This window comes from Diorhabda sublineata, chromosome 4, assembly GCF_026230105.1.
Source record: "Diorhabda sublineata isolate icDioSubl1.1 chromosome 4, icDioSubl1.1, whole genome shotgun sequence".
Lineage (NCBI taxonomy): Eukaryota > Metazoa > Arthropoda > Insecta > Coleoptera > Chrysomelidae > Diorhabda > Diorhabda sublineata.
In genome coordinates this window covers 22,003,544-22,028,836 of record NC_079477.1, presented here as the reverse complement: position 1 = coordinate 22,028,836, position 25,293 = coordinate 22,003,544, and the positions used below count along the sequence as shown (strand labels likewise).

Genomic DNA, 25,293 nt, shown 5'->3' with positions numbered 1-25,293 from the left:
CACATTTTAAGTGACCTTCAATTAACGAAAATGCCCATACGCGATCTAATAAAACCATTCCACCAAAAGATATTATAAAATTATTAGATCTAAATGCTCACGAAGTGGAAGCGTGGTATTTTTCAGTTTGGTTTGCAAAGGTTTTTTTAAAAATATATTCAGAATATACATAGTATTAAATAACATAAATAACATGTTTGGTACAAATTTTTTTATGTCTCAAATTAAAAGTATAGACAATATCCTAATTTTTGGTGTAAATTACGATCTTTAATAAAACTTCTTATGTTCTATCCTTTTTTAATGCCAATAGAAAAATATTTACATTTCTTTTTTAATTAACGACATATGTTATTTGATCAAATTGATTTTTCACCAAACTTCTTATGTTTTAACCTTTTCTAATGACAAAATAAACTTTATTTACATTTCTTTTTTAAGTAACGACATACGTTATTAGGTATTATCTTATCTTGTTAAACAGAGGCAGCAATAGAGAATTTTAATTACGTCAGTTTGGAAGCAGCGACAACACTTGAATAATTTTCGTCAAGAATCGTACCACATGCGCCTTTTATGATATTTGGCTATAAAAACAGAATTTGTATCTTAATTTATTGATATAATTAATCTTGAAACAGTTTATTGTTCATTTTGTTTCGTACTACATTTTTTGTTTATTGATCACAAATTCGTAGAACAAATCAAAATTCACACGGGAATCGAGTAGAAGTTATCATCTTCAAAGGTTGATCCGCGTAAAAAAAATCATGACCGGATTGACCTTCCATTACTTTCACTAGTAGTTGAACGAGACGGAGGATTTAACTATCGTATATTCAAATGTTATAGGAAGTATTTTCTTTTAGAATGCTTCTTAATTTTTTTTAACTAGAATTCATTTATAAAATAAATTGTTTTAATGCACGTACCTTCTATGAAATATTTCTCATCGTTGATAGGTAACGGACAACGTTGTCAGATCGTTGCAGTGGAAAATATTTGAAATATTTAATTTGGGCAATGGGATAATTGCAAAACGTTATACATAAATAAAATAAATATACAGGGTTGTTTTAAAGAAACATCTAGATTTTTTTTATTAGTAAAGACAAGACTTAATTTATTAAAACAAAAAAAACATTAAGATCTAATTCAAATTAGGTGCTATTCACGATAAATTGTGATGTAAAAAAAGAACATGAAATTATATTTATAATAATAGTCATCATCATCATCATCACTGATTTAGAATGAACTCATCCTTAAATGTCAAAATGTTAATTTTCAAGGATGAGAATATACTAAAACGGATTTAAATCCAAATATACACAGTGGGACTTTGAAATGTCCAGTTACATGTTTTTTATATAATTCAAATGCGTATAAGGAGTTATGCCAAATTTATTTGAAAAATTATACAGGGCTTTAAAAGAGGCCGAGGGAAAATGACATACTCATAATTCCGCTTTAAATGTTTGAAATGGAGATTCATACTATAGCTCTATATATTCATTATGAATTTTTCTATAAACTGTGAAATTTGCATACTTCTAAGTTGTCTAATTTCCAATATACGGGGGCTTTAAAGAAGCTTAATGAACATGGCGTATATTTTCGATCATAACTGTCAAATTGAGAAAAATAGATATTTATACTATAGCTTTATATATTTCTGAAGTATTTATTTATAAATTGTGAAATTTTCATACTTCTAAGTTGTCTAATTTCCAATATACAGGGGCTTAAAAGAAACTAACTGAAAATGACGTATATCTTCGCTCATAACTGTCAAATTAATAAAAATAGAGATTCATACTATAGCTCTATATATTCATTATGAATTTCTCTATAAACTGTGAAATTTTCGTACTTCTAAGTCGTCTAATTTCCAATATACAGGGGCTTAAGAGAAACTAACTGAAAATGACGTATATCTTCGCTCATAACTGTCAAATAAATAAAAATAGAGATTCATACTATAGTTTTATACATTCATTATGAATTTCTCTACAAACTGTGAAATTTTTATACTTCTAAGTCGTCTAATTTCCAATATACAGGGGCTTAAAAGAAACTAACTGAAAATGACGCATATTTTCGCTGATAACTATCAAATTAATATACATATAATAGACATTCATACTATAGCTATATATATTCATTATGAATTTCTCTATAAACTGTGAAATTTTCGTACTTCTAAGTCGTCTAATTTCCAATATACAGTATACAATATATCTTCGCTCATAACTGTCAAATAAATAAAAATAGAGATTCATGCTATAGTTCTATACATTCATTATGAATTTCTCTAACAAAATCATTAAAATGTATCTAATTTATCTAAAACAAGATACTTTGCATAAAACATTCAAAATAATTGATCAAAATCACGTTATCTCTAAACTATTCCACTTTTACCTCGTTTTCCTATCAAACTACCCTCGTATATAACTGAATATTTCCAGTATCGAATAAAAAGGATTCGAAATATTGGATTTGATGCTTAGCCGTGCGTATCTATCTCTATAAATTTGGTTGGATGAACAGAAATGTGTTTCGGATACTGTCATTAATCACAGGAAGTCGATAATATTTTTTTTTGAGGAAAATATTTGTAGATCTCTTGCCTAATGATTCCTAGATATTTATCTATCATTATTATGTTTTTTATAGGTTCCCACTACAAATTAAACCTTTTTGATAATTATTTTACTATAAGTAAAAAATTCAAGTTGCAATTACTTGTTTTGATGTTTTAAGTACCGATGTTACAGCTGACTAATTTCTCTTGTTGTTTGTTATACTATAATTATAGTTTGGTGGAATAATCGAAAATTGCGTACTTAAGTACAGTTTAAATCGTAAAAATGCATGTTTACACTTATTATTTTGAGATATGGGACATTTTTCTGATGATAAATTTGTAGAATAAAAAAAACAATATTTCATCGTATAATAAGTTATGGTAACACGCATTATCTAACTAGTTACGTGCCGCGGCATCCGCAAACGTATATCTTCGCGACTATCCTTCGTGAACGGCCCCCCTTACCACCGCCGGTGCCCCCTCAAAGGACATCCTTTCACTATTCTTCAGCGATCATCATCAAGATGTATCTTCTTCGTTGTATGGGATTTCAGTCGATTTTTGACTTACCACGATGAAGGGTGTTATTGTTTTGTTTTTCTTAGGTGAGTTCAGTGGTACCACCCCTATATAAGGAAATTTTGGCGTTGTGGATTATTTTTTTGGTGATTTTTATTTAGAAAATTTCAGTATAAAAAATAGAACATTTATTTTGATCGTTTGTACAAATTACGTTTGGACCAATTAAAAAATTAAAATTTTTATAAATTTACGTGGAAATTGGACTACATACTATAGCTTTATATATTTATGAATTAACATTTCAACTGTGAGATTGTCACATTCTGAAATTTACTCAAGTGAAGTGAAAATATATGATATAATTATTTTTATAATTTTGCTTATATCTTTTAAATTGTTAAAAATAGAGCCTTATACTAAAGCTCTATGTTTTCATGAATAATTTATTCATGATTTGTGAAATTATCATATTTCCAGCTCTACTAATTTCTGAGATACAGGGTTTCAAAGTCAACTTTCATTTTCTGTCTTATGGCAACTTGGCATTCTCATAACTTTATTTATAACTTTCAAACTGTCAAGAATAGAGTCTCATACTATAGCTGTACATTTTCATGAATAATTTTTTTATGGTTTGTGAAATTTTCAGATTTCCAGCACTACTAATTTCTGATATACAGTAGTCAAAGTTTACTTTCATTTTCTGTTTTATGGCAACTGTGCATTCTCATAACTTTATTCATATCTCTTAAATCGTTAAAAATAGAGTCTTATACTAAAGATTTACGTTTTTATGCATAATTTCTTCATGATTTGTGAAATGTTCAGATTTCCAGCTTTACTAATTTCTGATATACCGGGTTTCAAAGTCAACTTTCATTTTCTGACTTATGGCAACTGTGCATTCTCATAACTTTATTCATATCTCTTAAACCGTTAAAAATAATGTCTCATACTATAGCTTTACGTTTTTATGAATAATTTTGTTATTATTTGTGGAATTTTCAGATTCCCAGCTCCACTAATTTCTGATATACAGGGTTTCAAAGTTTACTTTCATTTTTTATCTTATGGCAACATGGCATTCTCATAACTTTATTCATATCTCTCAAACTGTCAAAAATGTAGTCTCAAACTATAGCTTTACGTTTTTATGAATAATTTTGTTATTATTTGTGGAATTTTCAGATTCCCAGCTCCACTAATTTCTGATATACAGGGTTTCAAAGTTTACTTTCATTTTTTATCTTATGGCAACATGGCATTCTCATAACTTTATTCATATCTCTCAAACTGTCAAAAATGTAGTCTCATACTATAGCTTTACGTTTTTATGAATAAATCCTTTATGATATGTGAAATTTTCAGATTTCCAGCTTCACTAATTTCTGATATACAGGGTTTTAAAGTCAACTTTCATTTTCTGTCTTATGGCAACCTGGCATTCTCATAACTTTATTTATAACTCTCAAACTGTCAAGAATAGAGTCTCATACTATAGCTGTGCATTTTTATGAATAATTTCTTCATGATTTGTGAAATTTTCAAATGTCCAGATCCACTAATTTCTGATATACAGGGTTTCAAAGTTTACTTTCATTTTCTGTCTTATGGCAACTTGGCATTCTTATAACTTTATTCGCATCTCCTAAATTGTGAAAAATAGAGCCTCATACTATAATCCTACTTATTCCCGAAGAATGTCTTCAAAATTTGCGAGATTTTCACCAACATTCCGTTTGAAACATCGTTCAATACAAATATATTTACAAAAAATTATTTATAACATACAAGGTGATTCAAAAAAACGATGTTGAAAATATCTGTGATAGTATTTGTTTCAGGGCTTTGTACCCAATGGGTTTTTGCAGTATTTTTAAACCACAGACCATTTCCAACATACAGTTTAGAAAACATGCCATCGACGGGGTTTTCTTGCAGAGATAAAATATTGGGGGGTTACTACGCGGACGCCGAAACGCAATGTCAAATGTTCCACATTTGTGTTAAAGTCGCCGGAGTAGGGGTAAGCTCTATAAAAATCAATCTTCTACCACATTTAGTCACACGTACCTGAATTATAGGTGCAAGACTTCAGATTTTTGTGTCCCAACGGCACAGCTTTCGATCAAGATCATCAGATATGTGCCGAATGGGAAGACATAGATTGCGACGCGACCACCCTGTATTATTCCAGTGATAACTTCGATTTGTATCGAATCGGATCTGGTAAGTTAACTATTAGATTTTTGTACACCTTAACCACACCTACGAGGGTTGTTTGAAAAGGAAATAGAAAAATTGGGTCGAAAACTTTTTAAATCGTTCTCGTAGATCAATATATAGATCGATAGTTTATGGTAAAATTATTAGATTTGTTATTTTCAAAATAATTGATTGAAAACAATTTATCATTGCTTCTTGATGAAAAAAAATAATGTGCAAGCTCAGCAATGGTTTGGTGAACGTCCAGAGCAATGTTTGATCATGTTTAAGACGTGATAAATAAAATTTTTTCATTCATCACTATATTCCGGAATTAAAATGATCATGATCTGAGTGGACCGCAGCTGGTGAACCATGTTCAAAGACACAACAGTCAGGTTATGCCTTCAGTATTTCGAGATACCCATGGAATATTGTTTATAGACTATATCCAAAAGAGAGAGACAATCAATAGTGAATATTACATAGATCGTTTGGATGTAAAAACCAGATATGTCGAAGAAAAAACCATTGTTTCACCAAGACAATACGCCGTATGACAAATCGATGACAAAGATGGTTAAATTGAACGATTTAGACTTCCTTACCCACCGTATGATCCAGATCTGATCCCCAGTGACTACTGATCTCAAATAAAAGCTCGCAATTGCTGAATCTAAAGCCCGTTTTGAGGCAAAAGACAAATTTCAAGCAATAGGTTTCATTCTTTTATAATTTTTTTTGCTTTTAAAATTATTGTCAGACGTTGTAAAAAGTGTGTGAAAATACGTTTTTTTACGTATTTTTTTTATAAAAAAACCTGTATGTTTGATTCAAGATAAAACGTTCTTTATTACAAAATGATTCTATTAACGATTGGTATTACAAACGAATATCCATTTAGAAAAATATACGAGTTCATCAAAACCTATTTTATATGGTAATTTTTAACCATATAAATTGTGCAATTGCATCGTTCAAGTGCGTTTCATAACCTCAATTGTATAAATGTTCGTAAGAGAAATCTAGTAAGCTCCGTATTTAAAGTAAATTCACTTGTTTCCATTCGATTATTGACACGATATCTAATTTTTTCTACACCTTAGAAAAATCAATATTTGATTAAAAAAGTTAGGAAAGTTAATTTTTGGTCATTTTGACCAAGAGAAGTCAAATTTTAACAAAATAACAGCCAATGTTGATTAAAATATAGAAAGACAATTTTTGACCAAATTAAACATAAAAAACCAAAGTTTTGACCAAATTAAACTTAAAATAGGAAATTTTTGGTCAAATTATCACCAAAAAAATTATAAGGCCAATTTGTCGTCATATTCAACTCGAAAAGTCAAATTTTCAACAAAATATAGTAAAGAAAAACATCCATTGACCAAATTAAATTAAATAGCCATGTTTTGACTAAGATTAAATTAATTAGGCCATTTCTGATTAAAATCAACTGAGCAAATCGTATTTTTGACATAATTAAAGTTAATATTTGACTATATAAATTTAAAAAAAAAACAATTTTTGACATGATTTAGAAAAGGCAATTTTGATAAAATTAAACTAGAAAAATAAAACAGATTTAGCATGAAAAAGTAAAGTTTTCACCAAATTGAACTTGAAAAAGTCAATTTTTTATCAAATTGAAGTTGGAAAAGTCAATATTTTATCAAATTAAAGTTGGAAAAAGCAATTTTTCACCAAATTGAACTTGGAAAAGTCAATTTTTTACCAAATTGAAGTTGGAAAAAGCAATTTTCTCCAACTTGTACTCGGGAAAGTCAATTCTTTACCAAATTAAAGTTGGAAAAAGCAATTTTTTACCAAATTGTACTTGGAAAAGTCAATATTTTACCAAATTGGAGTTGGAAAAGTCAATTTTTTACCAAATTGAAGTTGGAAAAAGCAATTTTCTCCAACTTGTACTCGGGAAAGTCAATTCTTTACCAAATTGTTGGAAAAAGCAATTTTTTACCAAAATGTACTTGGAAAAGTCACTATTTTACCAAATTGGAGTTGGAAAAGTCAATTTTTTACCAAATTGAGGTTGGAAAAAGCAATTTTTTACCAACTTGTACTCGGGAAAGTCAATTTATGACGATTTTTGACAAATTACATCGAGATAAACCAATGTTTGAATAAACTAACAAAAAAAAAAGAGAAATTAAACCTATTGTTAAACTACCCACAGAAAAGACAATTTTTGTTAAATTACACGTAATAATATGAATATCTTATTAAAATAATTCGATATTAACAATTTTTGACCAAATTGACCTTAAATAAGCTAATTTTTACCCAAATGAAATTGAATTAGAAAAGCCAATGTTTGGCAAAAGTGAACTTCCTAATGAACCAAGGAAGACAATGCTGATAAAATGGAGAAATCCCAATTTTTGAAAAAATTAATTTAGAAAAACCAATATTGACAAATTAGATCTTGAAAAAAATATTTTTTTGTTATAATTAAATTCAAAAATGCCGATTTTGAACAATTTTTTGTAACAAATTAAACTTGAATTAAGTCAATTTTTTCATAAAAAATTCAATAAAAACGATGTTTGACTACATAAAAGCTAGAATAGCCAATTTTTGATCAAATTAAACTAGAAATACAAAATATATTAACAGATTTAACATAGGAATGACAATTTTAAATACATTAACCGTAGACAAACCAATTTTTGATACAAATAAATTAAGAATGAGAAGGATTGCACCAAATTAAACTTAGATAAGCAAATTTTTGTTAAAATCAATGTTGGAAAATGCCAATTTTTGATCAAATGGAAACTAGAAAAGCCAATTTTCGAAAAGTCGGAATTAGAAAATACAGTTTTTGATAAATTAAAATTTAAATAGTCAATATTTTACAAAATTTATCTCAAACAATCACTTTTTCATCAAACTGAACTTATAAAAGTCAAACTTTGATCAAGTTAATCTTGAAAAAGCAATTTTTTCGTCGTCGAATCCGTATTTTAACGAAAAATATTGGACTAGTTTTCGGTATTCCCATATCGATGATCTTATTCACGATGTTGCCAGATTGTTTGTATTTTCCGACTTCGGGTGCTTCGTTTGCTCATAATGGAACAAAAGCAGCGTCTTGAAGAAACATCTCTTCACATCCGAACCGGCTCCAAATAAGGCAAAGTCCGTTCCACCAGAAGCCAAGGTCATGACCATCATCAACTCACATATCCGTTATTGCAATGGCCAAAATTGATTAATTAAACTTTGAATTGCTATCTCACGCTCCCTATTCACCAGATCTAGCCCCCTGGGATTATTTTCTGTTGAGACTTGAGAAAAATGGTGCGGTGTTCAAAATTTTCCAAAAATGAAGAGGAGATGTCGGCAGTCAATGATTCTTATTATAAAAAAGGTATCGAAGTTATTGAAAATCGCTGATCATCTTCTTAAAAGTCATCGACCTTTGGTAAAGTCAAGACAGGCCTATCTGAAGACTCCACAATGTAAATATGAACCATGATCAAAGATGGTTCACATTTTATCTTCTTTTTCTTGATTCGAGCTAATTTTATATTTTTTATACACAATTTCGTGTATGAAATTTGAATTATTAAAACGATTACGTAATGATTATTTATTGATGATACGTTTCAAATATTTTATGTTTAAAAAACTATTACACGATAGTAAATGTACATCCTATTTGCCGAGATTCTTCTAGTAAATACGACCTTTAATTTATCTTAGACGTTTCAAACGGCCTTTAAACTTTCACTTCTTCAAATATGCAACAAGATGTTTTCAAATATTATGTAAAGAACTAAATTTGCGTTTCAAGGTTTTCTGTACTTATCATAAATATATAAAGTATATGGATTGATATAATTTCACAGCTTTTTATTCTTTATAAACTATAAACAGTATGAAAGACAGAAAAATTAATATACCAGGTTGATCGAGATAGTTCTTCATCACCAAAAGTCAAAGCTAATTGATCAGAACACTCCTATTGGTTTAATCCACGTGAAGTCATAGAAACTCCTTTTTTGATGACTCTATACGATGTTTCATCACCAAAAGTCGAAGCTAGTTGATCAGAAAACTGCTGTTAGTTTAATCCACGTGGAAAGTTATAGAAATGTTCGAGATTCAATAAAAATTTTTTGTCAAGATGAATGTTTCAAATATATGTAAACAATTCTAGATATTAAGACATACTTAGGGTTTAAATACATTTTGTACGATAGGAAAATTAGTAATTATCCTAATTACTGGTTTTTTTAGAAGATGCATTGTTTTTATACTTTTAAAAACCTTCCCTAATCAAGTACTGATTACCATACCATAAATAGTTCACGAATCAATTCCTACGAAACATTTAGTACTAAAAGCGACAGAATCCTTTGGATGTTGATTGTTTTCATCATTATAATTTACTATATCATCATCGGAAACATCATTATCATCAAAATTGTTAATAATTTCCACGTTTGGTAGATGATTTGTTATTTTTTTGGACTAAATTTCAACATGTGGCGAATTTACGCGACACCCCTCGTAAAAACGATTATCAAAGACATTTTAACTATAATTATGTAAGAATCATTCTTGATAAATAATTATGGGAACAGAACCATAATAACGTGGGATGAAATCCAGTAATGCATTTCCTGAATATTAACTTTTCATAAACGATGTGTTTGAATTCTTAATGTTCACGAGCTTTTGATTAGCATTAAGCAAAGGGTTTGAAAAAAGTGACTCCAAATTTAATAGATACGAAATCTAAATAGAAAAAAATAAAAGTTTTTTACGTTTCTTCTTTCCGAATCTACTGACAACATTGTAATGAAATGTATCTCATGGATCACAATTTTTTTAAGGTTAAAACTTACTTTCCAAAAAAGATCGATTTCCAAATCGATTTGAATCGCAGCATGATGAATCGATTTATAAAAAAATCGAGGTCTAAAAGATAGGTTTTTATGTATTTACGATGTAAATATGTAACTATTTTATATAAAACACGAAAAAAACCATGAAAAACAATCTCTAGGTACTCTTATCAGTGAAATTTAGGATTTTATAGTTCTGGGAATTCGATAATAATGTTGCCGACAATTGGTAAACGAGGAAGAGATAATATCGATTCACTGAATAGATTTAATACAACATATCGATTTACTTGGTCCGAGTAATCGATTCTTCGATTTCAGATCGTCGTATTTGACGAATTTTCAATTGTTCGAATCAGTACAGGAAGTCAGTCAGTTTCTTCCCGAATATGATTAACGATTTTCACTATATAAACGTCTATGTTTGACGTGGAAAATCGACTAGAACGTGAATCATTTTCAATACCTCTTCAGCCATCTTAAAAACACATAAACACTAGTTTCAATCAATTATATTAAGTTGCAAGGCTAGGGCTACACTGGTTTGCTTACAGACACGGTAAAGTGTAGGTTTCAGACAAATTTTTTTTGTTACAACGCTAATAAAACAAAATCAGTCTATTACTTTCATATATGTTCAATTCTTTGCAGGTTATGAATCAAAAGCACACAGATATGGAGAAGACGAAGAAACGTTTTCGTTACAAAGAGCAGAAACGGGCGACGCGCGAATAAATCACGATCAACAAACAAAAATTGTAGATCAAACTAAAACACCACCAAGAAGTTACCAAAATTCACCAAGACAGAGTTTCAACAACAACAACAACAACAACGAAAAAGATATATTTAAAGGTTCCAGTAGTTCAAACTTTTATAATAATAGAAATAATGGAAAAGAAAGAGACGAAGATTACGACGATAATATAAATATCAATCAAAATCGAGATTACGAACGTAAGAGAAAAGTCGTTAGGAACAGATCGAGAAGACCAGTACAAAACGAAAACAAAAATAATCAAATTAACGAATTCAGTAACAAAAATCAAGAATCTAGATCACAAACTAGAAGACCAGTTAATCAAAATACGAGGTTCGTTAATAATTTCGCCGGAAGTTACGAACCATCAACAACTAAACCATCTACAACAACCCCGAACGCAAATCAATACACAACAACATTAAATAATTATAGAAACAGAAACGGACAAAGACGACAACAATTTAGCGATTATACAGATAGTCCCACGTTCACGATTAGTACACCAGCTCCTTTTAAACAACAATACAATACGCCACCTAGTAGAAGTACTGGCAACGTATTTGCTACCGAAGAAAATACTTCAAAAGTTTACGAAACGACTAAAGTGAAGCAGATATACGATAAAACTGAAAATTATCCCAACAACAATCCCAAATATAGTACCAGTTTCGATAAGAAGCAAACTACGTCGTATAAACAGACGAATCCAAGTACTTTAAGTCCGAAACCGTTCAGCGTTTCTAACAGTAATTTCCCGACGACTTTCGCTCCTAGAACTAACGCGGCTTACAGTCAAATAGCTCAACAAACCGCCGCTTACAACCAGAACAGACAGAGCAGTCAGAATAGTCCTTCAAGCACGCCGAAAAGTACTCCTTTCACCCAATATACACCTACTGTGCCGAAAATTAGTTCGACTACTCCGATCAGCAGGTGAGAGGTTAATTCTTAATCTAACGTTGGAAAACTGGTGTTATCGTTAAACGTTTCCATCGTAAACCGAATTTTATACGGTCTCGCAGCGACATCGCACTACGGATTGGAATATAGCGACGTTTCGACGAGTGGATAGGTTCATGTTTTTTGGGAGGTTAACAAAATACTGCACATTCACAGTTTGTTATTTAGTGAGAAACCTTCGCTTTAACTAGCGCGTTATAGTATTTTTCCTTCATTCCATAGACGCGAGTTTAATCCTTACATTGGTCAAATGAATAATGGGGATAAATCGAGATTATAAGGAGGATAGTCCGTTACTTCCCAAGTCGATTCGTTGAACGTTTCCATCTTAAACCGAATTTTATACGGTCTCGCAGCGACATCACACTACGTATTGGAATAAAGCGTCGTTTCGACGAATGGACTGGTTCCGGCGTGTTTTTTGGGAGGTTAACAAAATACTGCGCGTTCACAGTTTGTTGTTTAGTGAGAAACCTTCGCTTTAACTGGCGCGTCTTCGTCTTTTTTTTGTTTTTTGTCCTTTCTCTTCATACCACTGAGTGCAAACTTGCCAGCGTGTGAGCTTCTGCTCAAAAATCAGAAGTTTTTCTACTATCTAGGCTGATGCCCAAATCTTCAGTCATATCGTATACAGTACTGCGTCGGGCTCCAAAAATGAGGTAACACTTTTTGTGGGCCAAGTTCGCAACCACTTCTCGACCTTATCGGAAAGTTGAACGCTATTCATTCACTTGAGTCTTGGAGAGGCACTCTAGAGAAATTTTCTATGAATTTCCGCGGATTTTACAGTATCTTTAATTGAAAAAACGAATATTGATGCAGATTTTACCTTCCTGATGGTTCGCAGCAGATACTTTCTGCTGGGGAACGTTTAACTACATGAACCAAATAACAACAATCGCTAATATTGTTTGAATTTCGGCTTCGATCGAGAAGAAGCCGCTCTGATGAGACACAAAAGCTTCGAAACTAGTCATAGCTTACTACTTGCAATTGCTAGCGATTAGGAATGTTGATATGGATAAAAACGTGGATATAATTCAATATTCGTCGAAGCATTGGACATAAAAGTAGTTGTTTTCTCTTTTAAAGATCGGCAGTACACATTTCAGAGACGATAAGTAGTGATTTCGTATTCTAGACGCTCTAAAGGCGTATTTGGCCCTCGGTTTCGAGATCTTACACGTCTCTTTTACATTTTTTTCTGGTCAATGCCTTTTCTGCCATTGAATATCTTCATCATCCTGTATAATATGTTACGCACTTGCTGTTTATACCTTTCGAATTCAATCACAATAAGAAGAAATAATCTAACTTTTTGACGTTTATAGTTTTTTCGATATACTCTACACGTACGTCATAACGCCATTTTGACATGTACCTTTCTTAAACCTATACCTTATATATATAAAGAAATTAAAATTTCCATAAATAACACCGGAAATTAATATCCTTTTTTACATTGAATATCTCCATCACCCTTTATAATATGTTATGTATGCCCCTGTATAATGTTTCGTATGCAAATGAAAAAGTATTAAACATTTGTTTGAATACGATTTTTTTCATAGAAATTTCAAAAGTGCAAAAAATGGTGGCCCACCTTGTAATAAAAACCCAGTTTTCTAACAAAAATTTTACCACGATCAATATATTTAATAACAATGATAAAATGTGGCTGTAGGTCCCAGTTTAAATTATCAAGAAATAGAGATTTATTGGATATAAAAATCATAAGGTAAGATTTCTTGAAAAAGTAAATCTAAATCACATAATAAATAATAAAAAAATGTAATTTAGTTCAGTATAATGAAAAAAATAAATAATAATTAACGAACTTTTTTAATTTATATCATTTTTTGTAACGTGACTTGGAACGTTAGCCATATTGTCGTGGTGAATTAACAAAGATTTTTGTTTCATTAGTGTATACAAAAAATAATTATTTCGAGTGTTTTTTCATTTAAATAAGTATCTTATATAAAAAAAATGAAAATAAATTTCACTATTAATAATAATTTTAATATAAATAAGGTTATCCTATATGTCAATATGGCGGACTCTAACGTTATTCCGAAATGACCAATCAAATTTTGATAAAAAGTGAACGTATGTCCTAACTTGAATCGTTTTGTCGTTTAGATCGAGCCGCTTCGATGAAACTCAATACGACGACGGATCCTACAGTTCGAAGTACGACTACGATGGCGATAAAAGAGAAGACGAATTTTTAAAAACGGCGCACAGTCAGAATATAGCTGCGAGTAGAAACGAGCTACAAAAAACAACGAATAACAAGCAAACCCAAACGACTGTACCTGTTTCGAGATCGACTTATGAAGTACCTAAAACCTATCCTTCTACTAAGAAAGTAAATAACGATGTGACGAAAACGTCTGTTTCTACGAGTAAGGTTACGGAATCGCCAAAAACTACATCGAAAACTATCGGTAAAAAACCAGCGCCGCCTAAGAAGGATTACGATTATGCTTACTACGATACCGGGGTGGGAAGCGAACCTGATTATGACATTCATACCGAGATTAAAAAGTTAGATGATGTCGTTCTTGTTTAAGAGTGATTTGTTGGTGTTTCCTATGAATTTTTCACAAAACTGTTTTTGATAAATTTTTGGATTTTCTATAAAACTTTATAAAAATTCATGAATATTATTATATAATTTGAAGGAATTGTTAAAAAATGTTGAATTTGGTATGGAGCAAGATGGTAGATATTCAAATTCTCTATAAAATGGTTCTAAATCACTTGTTTCGTATTGGCAACTTAAATTGAGATATTTGCTATAATCTAATAAAATTTATTTGCTTAGTATATTAAAACATTTATAAAGAATTGAAAAATTCGAAGTTTTATATTGAATTTAATAATTTTTAAAAAATTAAATTAATATTGACCAAATTTGGATATTACAAAAAGTAATTTGGGACAATTTTATAGAAAAATTATATATGTAGAAGAAATTAATAAAAAAAAACGAAGTGTACAATAAAATTGTTATCATAGGGAAGCAATTAAAGTTATTGGGTAGCGCGAAAACATAATGTAACAAAACAGTACCTAATATTCAAAATACATAAAGCAAAAACAATGAGTTGATTGAAAAAAATTCTGGTTCTTTTTTATTAGCTCAATTATTATTTATTGGTAAATTAGTTAAATCAAAAAACCTTATAATTTTCCGCTAAAGTCCGTTTGACACCGCCGTCTATTTAAGATTGTATATATTGTAATTTTATTAATGAAAATAAAACTATTGTTACCTTGCTATTAGTTTTGATTTCTAATTATCCCTTTTCGATCTTAGAAAAAAATTTATAAATCACAAACACCAATCTTTCATTTTCCTTTATACGTTAAAATAAAAATAAACTAAATTTTTTTTTGTCTACTTCTTCTTATACGAGCGAACCACCTACTAGTTAGCTGTCATGTCATTATTTGTAGCTAACTTCATATATAGAAATGGACGTAAAATAGCGTTCAGAATCTCATTATATTTCTGTTAATAAATCGGGGAATATTAAAAACTGATGAAATGTTTACTGATATTCTACAGGAATAATTTATATCATAAAATAGGAATTACAAGGAAATAGTTTTTTATTTCTCACCTCCAAATACTTGTTAATATATGACAGGTATATGTTCAACACAAAGGCTATTTTGGTTATTTTTATTACATTAAGTTGGTAAATATGGAAGTATTCGTCTAGTTCCTTTTTAAACAATTACAAGGTGTAATCATCAATCAAAATTGACATTATAATTCAAAACGAAATTATAGAGAATAATTCATACACTTTAAATAGAGTTTTATTTCTTTATAAACGAATTCAATAATTTTTTTAAAAGCGATCCGAAATATGAGGTTTGTTCTTGGTAGCTTACTGGCAGAACTAGTTCAGAAAGTGTATACTAAAGCGTTCTTTGCAGCGGAACCAGCGCTAGTGTCTCTGTTCTTAGTAGCAGTGCAAGAGAACTAGTTCACCCAGTTCACTGTACTTCTTGTACTGGGTCTACCGTCTGTTCAGCCAATGCAGTGCAATAAGTGTAATCTGGAAACGGTGGCACTACATCTTCGTCATCGGACGAATGTAAAATATCAAAAAGTACTAAATTGTTTTCCATTATTGTTAATACTTCAAGGCCTGATTCACATCAAATAACCTCAAATACAATAATCAACAAATACTCCACTATATCATTCTTTGTATCCGATCGAACTAATTCTATACACTTATGAACTGGCCTGCACTTATCCAGTTCAGTAGAATTCCAGTGCAGATTCCAAGAACAAATCTATGGTGTCTGCTCCAGCACGTTTTGAGTTTATTTTACAACGGTTTCGTTCACTGAACGCGACCGTTATTACTACTACCACTAACGAACGCTCTAATTGGAGAATTCATAGAGTTAATGAAAGTATTATATGTGGTTGCTGAAATATAACATAAAGGGCCGTAAACATTGTATAGGCGAAAGTTATATAATGAGTGCACACATTTAGCGTTGTTTATCTATCTTGTTATAGTTTTGAATGCTTTTTATTGCGCGGGGTAAAATTTCATTTCACATAGATTTAAGTGAGTTTATGGTTGTGTTTGTGAGGAAACGCGTTATTTTTGAAATATTTGAGGATTTTAAGCCGGAATTAATAAAATTAGTGAGTTTACGTTTGTGGAAAAACGAGTTATTTTGGAAATATCTAACGATTTTGTGCAGGAATCAAATTAGTAAGGTTAAGAAGGATTTATGTGTATTTTAAGGTTAGGTGGTGAAATAATATTCTATTCGCGTGAATTTATAGTAATGTTTGTGATAAAACGGGTAAGTATGAAGATATTCAATAGTCTTAAGTCAGAATTGATAAAATTAGTGAGGTTAACAAGGGTTTATGTGTATCTTAAGGTTAACTGGTGAAATAATATTACATTCAAGTGAAATTATGATTGTGTTTCTGATAAATTGTGATTAAAAAAAAAGATTTTAAGCAGGTACTAATAATTTAGTGAATTCAAAAAGAGATAATGGGTATTATTTCAAGTTAAGTGATAAAATAATGTGTTATCAAAGAAATAAAAAAACAGACTAATTATATATAAATTTATTTAAATCAATATATTATTCTATGAGTATTTTTTACGTAGGTAACAAATTTTTATTTGCAATAATTACAAAAATATATTATAGTTATAAAAAACCAGTTCTTATAGCGTCACCAGGACTGGTTATCCAATTTTTTGGTTTATCAATCTAATTATCCTATTTACAAAGGACCAGTTTGTTAAACTAAAAGGAAATACAAAAAGTTTTGTAGTTGTGGAAATTTTTCTAGACGGGAAAATGAGATAATAAAGAATGTGTGATCAAAGAGGTTAACAAAAAAGTAAGAATCATAGTACAGAAGGAGAAATGGAGAAAATTGGTACAGGAGATAGAAAAAAAATGGCAGGGATATGGGATAATATGTAATTTTGTTTTTTTTTTGACGTTTAGATAATATTTACAATACTCAGTGGGGTTATAAAGTTTAAAAAGAAATAATTAAAAAAAATCGTCTAATAAATATGTTCGATTGAATTAAATGATTTTGGAAAATTTAAAACTCATGGGAAAGTGATTAATTTCTGTTATATAAACATTTTTTATGAAATTTGATACGATTTTTTTTTCAAAATATAATGAAATCTTTACGTCCTTAATGATCAGGAATAAAAGAACTGAAAATTTGAAAGGTAATTTTCGAAAATTGGGACGTAAAAGATGTAAAAAGTCGTTTTAGTTCCAAGAAATGTTACCATATTAAGTACAGGGTGTCTAGACCTGACGTGCATCTCAATTTCCGCAGTTTTCCCGTTTTTTCCCGACAAATTTTTCTAATTTTCCCGATATTAGTAAACCAATTTTTAGTAATATTCAATAAACAATAGCATTCAATACAAAAAAAATAATTATCGCTTTTTTATTGTTTTTTCATAAAGAATGATACATATTAGTTACTCATAACAAAATATAAATGAAATATATTATTGAATTAATGACTACTTATATTAATAGCGAATCACAATAGGTTCATTTATTTATTCTTTTCTAAATTTTTTATTTGGTCATTTAAAGCTGATGTTTGTTCTAACAAGTTCTTTCGTTTTGCTTTCAATTCTTCAACTTCTTCTGCTTTTCTTTTTCTTTCATTAGACTCCTTTTGTTTTTGTGCATCTTCATTTTTTTTATTCTGACAGAACTCCACATATCTACTATGCGCCATTCGCACGTTCAACATCATTTTAGATGTGATAGATACGTGTTTGATGCCCCCTGCCGCAGTAACTGCATCATAAATGATGCGCAAGGCAACTAGACTGTTTTCCGCCTGATTTACAACGATTGCCTCTTTGTTTACGGAAAATCCGCGCTCAACTGCTGCATTTCCATGAGATAAAATGAAAATTATTTCTAGAAAATTAATCAAGTTCGGGCAGGTCAAACCGGAATCTTCTATCAATTCTATCCAAAATTTATCAAGCCTTTTTACACTTCGATTATATATCTTCATGGATTGAATGGTGTTAGAAAATTGTAGAATATCTCGATACTCTTTTTTATTTTGTCAGCCGTCGAGCCAGAAATCAACTTGTTTGTGTCAACCAGAACAGCCAAGCAAGAGTCAAGTCGCTGTAGAGCTACGTTGGATTGATGTACGATTAAATTTGGATTCACACAAGTTATGTACTTTGTAAGTTTATACAATAGAGGTGATCGTTCTTGAATTTTTTAATAATTTTAACGAAACAATTCTTACAATCAATCATGAATTTAGTCAATAATTCACCAGAGAGCTTGATTTTAGCATTCTTCAATGCGCTCTTAGTTGAAAATCCTATATCAATTTTGCTAGCAGGAAGCATATTATGTATTGAAACTACAACTTTCTGTGCATTTCTCCGAAAATTCCCGATCTCGAAAAAAAATTCCGTTGTTTTCCCGTCTTTTCCCGCTGCCAAAAAATTCCCGCTTTTTTCCCGCTATTTCTCGATGGCTAGACACCCTGTAAGTATATATGATAAAAATATTGTATTTTGGTCCTTAACATGCGTAATTTGTAAAATTTTTTCTAAATTATGAAACCACAACTGTAACCTACCACACACCCCTCATTAGACACTTTCTTAAGTAATTCCAGTTGAAAGGTAAGAAAAATCGTTATAGCTGACGCCATTTATTGAAAATCGTCCGAACTAGTGAATTTTCGTGCCATATTGGAAGGTATAAACTGATTTTTTGCTAGAAAAACATTTTTTTGGTGGAATTGAATGAATTTCAAGTAATTTTCAATTGAAAAGTTCGTTTTTAACCCACCCCGCAACAGCACTTTTAAGGGATTCCAGTTCAAGCAAGAAAACCCATTATAGAGACGCCATCTATCTAAAATCGTTCGCAATACTACATTTTCGAGACAAATTTGAAGGAAGAAACTAAATTTTCACTAGAAAAAAATATTTTTGGTTGAATTTCATAAATTTCAAGTAATATTCGATTGAAAACTTCAACTCCAACCCCTATCCAACTGTTGTACACTTTATTAAGTGATTCCAGTTCAAGCATACGAAAACTGCCTCAATCTAGCGTAAACCGCCTCAATCTAGCGTAAACCGTTCTAACTAGCAAATAAACTGAATTTATACTATAAAAAAATAGTTTTTGGTGGAAATTAAAGGATATTCAATTAACGAGCACAATTATACGACCACGAACCTTTAATTAGACCCTTACTCAAGTAATTCTGGTTTATATATACGCGATAAAGTTATAGCCAACGCCATCTAGAAAAAACCGTTCGATCTAGTATATTTTGAACCCAAATCTTAAGAAATAAACTGAATTCAAACTTGAACAAATTTTTTTGGTGGAATTTCACGACTCAGGGCTAAAGAAATAAACCGAATTCAAACTGGAAAACCTTTTTTTTATGGAATTTCACGACCCAAAATCTAAATAAATGAATTGAATTTAAACTTGAACAAATTTTTTGTAGAATTTCATGGATTTTTATTCGACTTTCACGCGAGAAATTAATCACTTAGCGGCAATAAAAAAAAATCGAATTCGGTATTTACGAACATCGCGTCGGTTTCGCTTTCGTACAAATCAATTTCTGTTCGTCGAAGAAGGTGTTGAAATCGCAAACGAATTTCAAATCGAGCAGCTGATTTTCGGTGTATCCCTGCGTGCAATAATGAAATAATTTACAATCCCTGTGATCCGGATAGAATTTGTTCACTTCTTTATCGAAGCAATTGAAAAATACGGGGGGACGTTGAGAAAACGGCTTCGTTACTACACTTCTTTCCGCTTGTGTCGGATTCACGCTTTTTCTTAGAGGATAATCAGTCAGCGGGAAGCTTTTTCGTTTCGTCGGGTTACGAAGATATTCGGTAGATGTTGCCACGTCTGAAATTTATGAATCAGAATTTTTTTAGTAACGTACATTATTATTTCAACGAAAAATTCAGTTTAACTAGCAAATGGATGGTTCGCTAAAATGTTATTTGTATAAATGAATTAACGACATCTATTAAACTAAATCTCAACTGCTTATTTGACTTTACAATTGACATAACGTCAAAGTTGAATTATTAGAGCGAAATTTAAATATTTATCACGAATACGAAAAAAATTGAAAAAAGTATACCAAAATTAACGTCAATTCGTGCCTGACATCGTTGAACGATATCATTTCTTATTTTGTGAACAACCCTCGTATATACCTCGATCTTTATTGTCGAGGTGGGTACCTTGTGCTGAAGTGTCGCGATAATACCATAACCGATCTTTTTTCAATTAAAAAATGTGTAAATATACAAATTTCAATTTCTATAGTTTCCTGTCAATATAATACGAAAAAATGTTTGCATGTTTTTCCAAAAATAACGGAATTTTGCAAACTAGAAGAAAAAATTTTAACATTAATTCAATTTCTAACTAAAATATCTTCTCTTAATGGTAATATAATACTTTTTTGTTGAAATTTGTTAGCAATCGTGATGAAAAATCATAAATATATGTATTTGAGGTTATGTTTTGCATTATTTATTATAATTAATTGTATTTTGCCCAAAAATGATGATTTAAATTGTCAAATTTACCCTGCAGCTTTTATTTGTAGTAATTTGAATGTTTTCTACTTTTTAACGAAAAATTTGTAGAAAATGAGAAAATTCTGGAACATTCTCGTACTTTCGAAAATGTTCGATAAAAATCGAGAACAAAAAATGAAAAAAAACGACAAAAACTTATTGGGAATGTTGAAATAAAAATATCTACCTTTGTTTTCATGAAAATTTATATAAAATGATAACATTCTGGAACATTATCGTACTATAGAAATCGAGAACAAAAATTTTTTCAATTTGAATGGAAATTGAAAAAACTCTTAAATATATGTATTCGAGTTTACGTTTAACGCGTAATTAAAAAAAATTAGTTCCAGAACAATCTCACAACTTTAAGAACACTCTATAAAAATCAAGAACAAAAATAAAAACGCCCAGAAACTTCTAGAACAAAACATAAGTATTATCAATTTCTCAAAAATAATCAAAAAATCCACTCTCTTATCCGACCCGTATCAATTCCTCACCTTTCTGATTTCCAATTCTGATACTCCCATCTTCCACCGCAGGTCCCGTAGCTTTCAACCGCTTTTTAAACCGATCGCTACCAAATCTATGCCTGTCACCACCAAATCTTCCACGTCTCCGTTTAAATTTCCTCGTAGTAGTACTTTCAGTCGAATCTACCACCTCGGTAGTAGATTCCATAGTAAATTGTTCCAAAGTAGTCGATATTTCGTTATATCTTTCATCTACCCCCACAGAAATATCGGTAGTCGTACCAAAAACATCTTCAGTATTAACCCCATCATCCCCATTCGATCCAGTAGTACCATAACCCTCCGTAGTTACACTCAAATCTTCTTTAACCGTGGTACTTTCTTCACTTAATTCCATTAAATCTTCTTTAAACGTGGTACTGTCTTCACTTAATCCGATTAAATTTTCTTTAAACGTGGTACTTTCTTCACTTAACCTCATTAAATCTTCTTCAGACGTGGTACTTTCTTCGCTCCACCCCATTGTAGTAGTTTCTGTGATTTTTTTTCGTTTTTTTTTATATATATCCGAAGCCGCCATACGATTTCTATTATTTCCGATATCTTTTTTCGATTTTTGTTTATATATATCCGAAGCCGCGTTACTATCATTGTTAGTTTTGATTTCTTTTTTCGATTTTTGTTTATATATGTCCGAAGCCGCCACACTATTGGTGTTAGTTTCGATGTTTCTAATCATCGCTTTCAAATCCATAGACAAACTTCCATCAGTAGTAGATTCGATTGTCATTTCATCCGGTAGTTCAAACGTACTAAGTTCCGAAAAAGAAGAAGAAGTAGTTGTAACATCTACGGGGGTAGTCGAAAAAGTTTTCTTGTATTTCGTTTTATTTTTTCTCATTTTTGATTGTTCCGTTGCGGTTACGATTTTTCGTGTAGTAATTATTGAATTTTCTGTTATAGTGGGTATGGAATCACTAGTTTCGTAATAAACTTCGGTGTTTCGCGATGGTTCTGTTGCGGTTACGAATATTGAATCTGTTGTTAGGGTGTTTACGTTTTCAAATATAGGAACCGTCGTAGTTGTTAATCCATTTTCATCCCTTTTTTTGTAGTAAATAGGTTCGATGTTATCATCAACGTAATCTTCTGGTATTTTATATTCGTCAATTTCTTCTTCGTGATTTCTTCTACCGTACTCTTTATAACTTATCGGTTCGTAATTATCGTTAACGTAATCTTTATCGGTTTCGTGTGTTATTGTGTATTTTTCTTGTACCTTGTTAATTTTCGTTTCTGCTTCGTGACTCAATATTGATCCTTCGTTCCCGAAGACACTGTATTTAGTGTTTTTTCCGAATGAATCGCTGGTGTTGAAGAACAGATCTAAATTATCCTCCTTTTCGGGGGCCAGTTCGTGGTTTATCGATGCTATACTGTCCAAATCTAAGGGGGTGCTTAAAGGGGTGGTATATTTATTGGTTTTCTCGTTTTTGTACCAATCGAATAGGAATTTTAATAAATCTAAAGCTTCTTCGTCGTTTTTAATAATGTCGGCGTAGCTTTTTCTTTCTTGTATGCTTCGTTTTTTTCTTGGGGATTTGGTTACTTTGGGAACGTCTAGGTAAAAAGGGTCCAGAACGACGTCTTCATCTTTATATTCGTCGTAGGAATGTGGGGGTGTTTTGAATAGTTGAGCAGCCCCGATGGTACCTAAAGAGTAGTTCAGTCGTTTTCCGCTAGCGTCGCTCACGCTGGCGCTTGCGCTTATTACGATTCTTGGTGGGGGGATGTGGTCTTTCGTATACCTATAATGAAATATATTGAAATAATTACGTCAAGAAGTTACAACATTTTTACGTGCTCTCATATAAAAATTTATAATCATGAGAAAAAAAACAAGAGGTATCGCTTTTTTATGTCGTTTTATAAATAAAAAATGAGTCTAAAATGGAGACTATGTTTGGTTTTTCAAACTTCCTCTTTGTGGGAAATATACAAAGTCAAAGTTGAAGTTAATATTTGTGTAACATATTTTGACATACCCCTGTAAAAAACTTTATAACTACGAAACAATGGAGGATATAGTATTTTTCCTAATTCCATTCAAAAGATAAAAGATGATCCTAAATTACGAACTATATTTGGGTTCCAATTTCAAATTTGTGGGAAATATACAGGGTCAAAGTTGAAATAAACATTTTTTTGTAGCATATTTTGACATACCCCTGTAAAAAACTTTTTAACCGCGAAACAATGAAGGATATAGTAATTTTCCTAATTCCATTCAAAAGATAATCCTAAATTATGGATTATATTCGGTTTCTCCAATTTCATTTTTCAGAAAAATATACAGGGTTAAAGTTGAAATAAAAATTTTTGTAACATATTTTGACATAACCCTGTAAAAAACTTTATAACTACGAAACAATGAAGGATATAGTATTTTTCGTAATTTTATTCAAAAGATAAAAGTTGATCCTAAATTTCGAACTATATTTGGGTTTTCCGATTTCAATTTTGTGGGAAATATACAGAGTCAAAATTGAAATAAAAGTTTTTGTAACATATTTTAACATACCCCTATAAAAAACTTTTTAACCGCGAAACAATGAAGGATATAGTAATTTTCCTAATTCCATTCAAAAGATAATCCTAAATTATGGATTATATTCGGTTTCTCCAATTTTATTTTTCAGAAAAATATACAGAGTTAAAGTTGAAATAAAAGTTTTTGTAACATATTTTGACATACCCCTGTAAAAAACTTTATAACTGCAAAACAATGAAGGATATAGTATTTTTCATAATTTCATTCAAAAGATAAAAGATGATCCTAAATTACGAACTATATTTGGTTTTTCCAATTTTAATTTTGTGGGAAATATACAGGGTCAAAGTTGAAATAAAAATTTTTGTAAAATATTTTGACAAACCCCTGTAAAAAACTTAATAACTTTGAAACAATGAAGGATATAAAATTTCTTCTAACGCCCTTTTATAGATAACAACATCAAATATCTCAAAAACCAACAATAAATTCACATAAGTAGCAATACACGCTTATCGAATCACCCTATATAATAAATTGATTTGTACCTTTTCTGTTCATTTCTCTGTTGCAAAGAAAACGGTGCTGGCGAACTGAAAGTTAAAGTTGGCAAACTCGGTAAAGGATTTTTCTCGGTATGAGGTGTACCGTACTGATCCCGTTGATCTGGTTTCGGTGGTTTCAGGGATTGAACAAAATAATTTCTTAACGTCGTCGAAGATTTCGGTAAATTCCCGTTCGCTTTCAAAGTACTCAACGTATAATCATTTCTAAACGTACTCGATTTATATAGTTGAGATTGAGGATTTTGCAGGGCAGCTGAAACTATCAAAATCATATTTTTATATTTATTCTAAACAATTTTTGAGTTCTGACTGTTTAATCAGTTCAAAATACTTATTTTTAAAAAAACAACTGATATGATCACGTCGAGAATAACGTAGATCGCGGAAAGTCTTCAAGAACCGCCATTACGTACCTCAGAGTCCCATGAAATACGTAATGGTGGTTCCTCGATTAAATCAAAAGGACAACATAATTTTTCATAAATATCCTCAAGGACCTTCTGGACATCGTCTCCGAAGATTATTGATTTTGGGATGATCCTGGAATGTTTTTTGTACCAAATAATTAATTAAAGGAATGAAAATGGACCCGTACTTGACCTTGAAATATCAGGAATTAGTTTTT

General features: G+C 30.7%; 2 protein-coding genes across 5 annotated transcripts in view; one reads left to right on the top strand and one right to left on the bottom strand.

Annotated features, from left to right (window-relative positions):
* The first annotated feature begins 3,112 nt into the window (after positions 1-3,112).
* Positions 3,113-15,205, top strand: LOC130442726 (dual specificity protein kinase splB-like). Of its 4 annotated transcripts, none has more exons than XM_056777071.1 (6): positions 3,113-3,198; positions 4,948-5,141; positions 5,200-5,344; positions 10,849-11,893; positions 13,605-13,658; positions 14,063-15,196. In XM_056777071.1, exons 1-6 carry the CDS (start codon positions 3,168-3,170, stop codon positions 14,493-14,495), a joined length of 1,902 nt encoding a protein of 633 aa, XP_056633049.1. In that variant the 5' UTR covers positions 3,113-3,167; the 3' UTR covers positions 14,496-15,196. The 4 variants fall into 4 exon arrangements, with proteins under 4 accessions (XP_056633049.1, XP_056633052.1, XP_056633050.1 ...); XM_056777072.1 differs by having other exon boundaries at positions 3,146-3,198; positions 4,960-5,141; positions 14,063-15,203; XM_056777074.1 differs by lacking the exon at positions 13,605-13,658 and having other exon boundaries at positions 14,063-15,205.
* A 2,208-nt stretch (positions 15,206-17,413) lies between these two features.
* The window catches only part of LOC130443197 (uncharacterized), a 31,861-nt gene continuing 23,981 nt past the window's right edge, over positions 17,414-25,293 (bottom strand). Inside the window, exons 7-9 of the mRNA XM_056777715.1 lie at positions 24,651-24,927; positions 21,579-23,359; positions 17,414-20,389 (exon numbers count right to left, since the gene is read on the bottom strand). Of these exons, the coding sequence (XP_056633693.1) occupies positions 20,052-20,389; positions 21,579-23,359; positions 24,651-24,927 (2,396 nt within the window). The 3' untranslated portion in view covers positions 17,414-20,051. The remainder of the gene's footprint in view (positions 20,390-21,578; positions 23,360-24,650; positions 24,928-25,293) is intronic.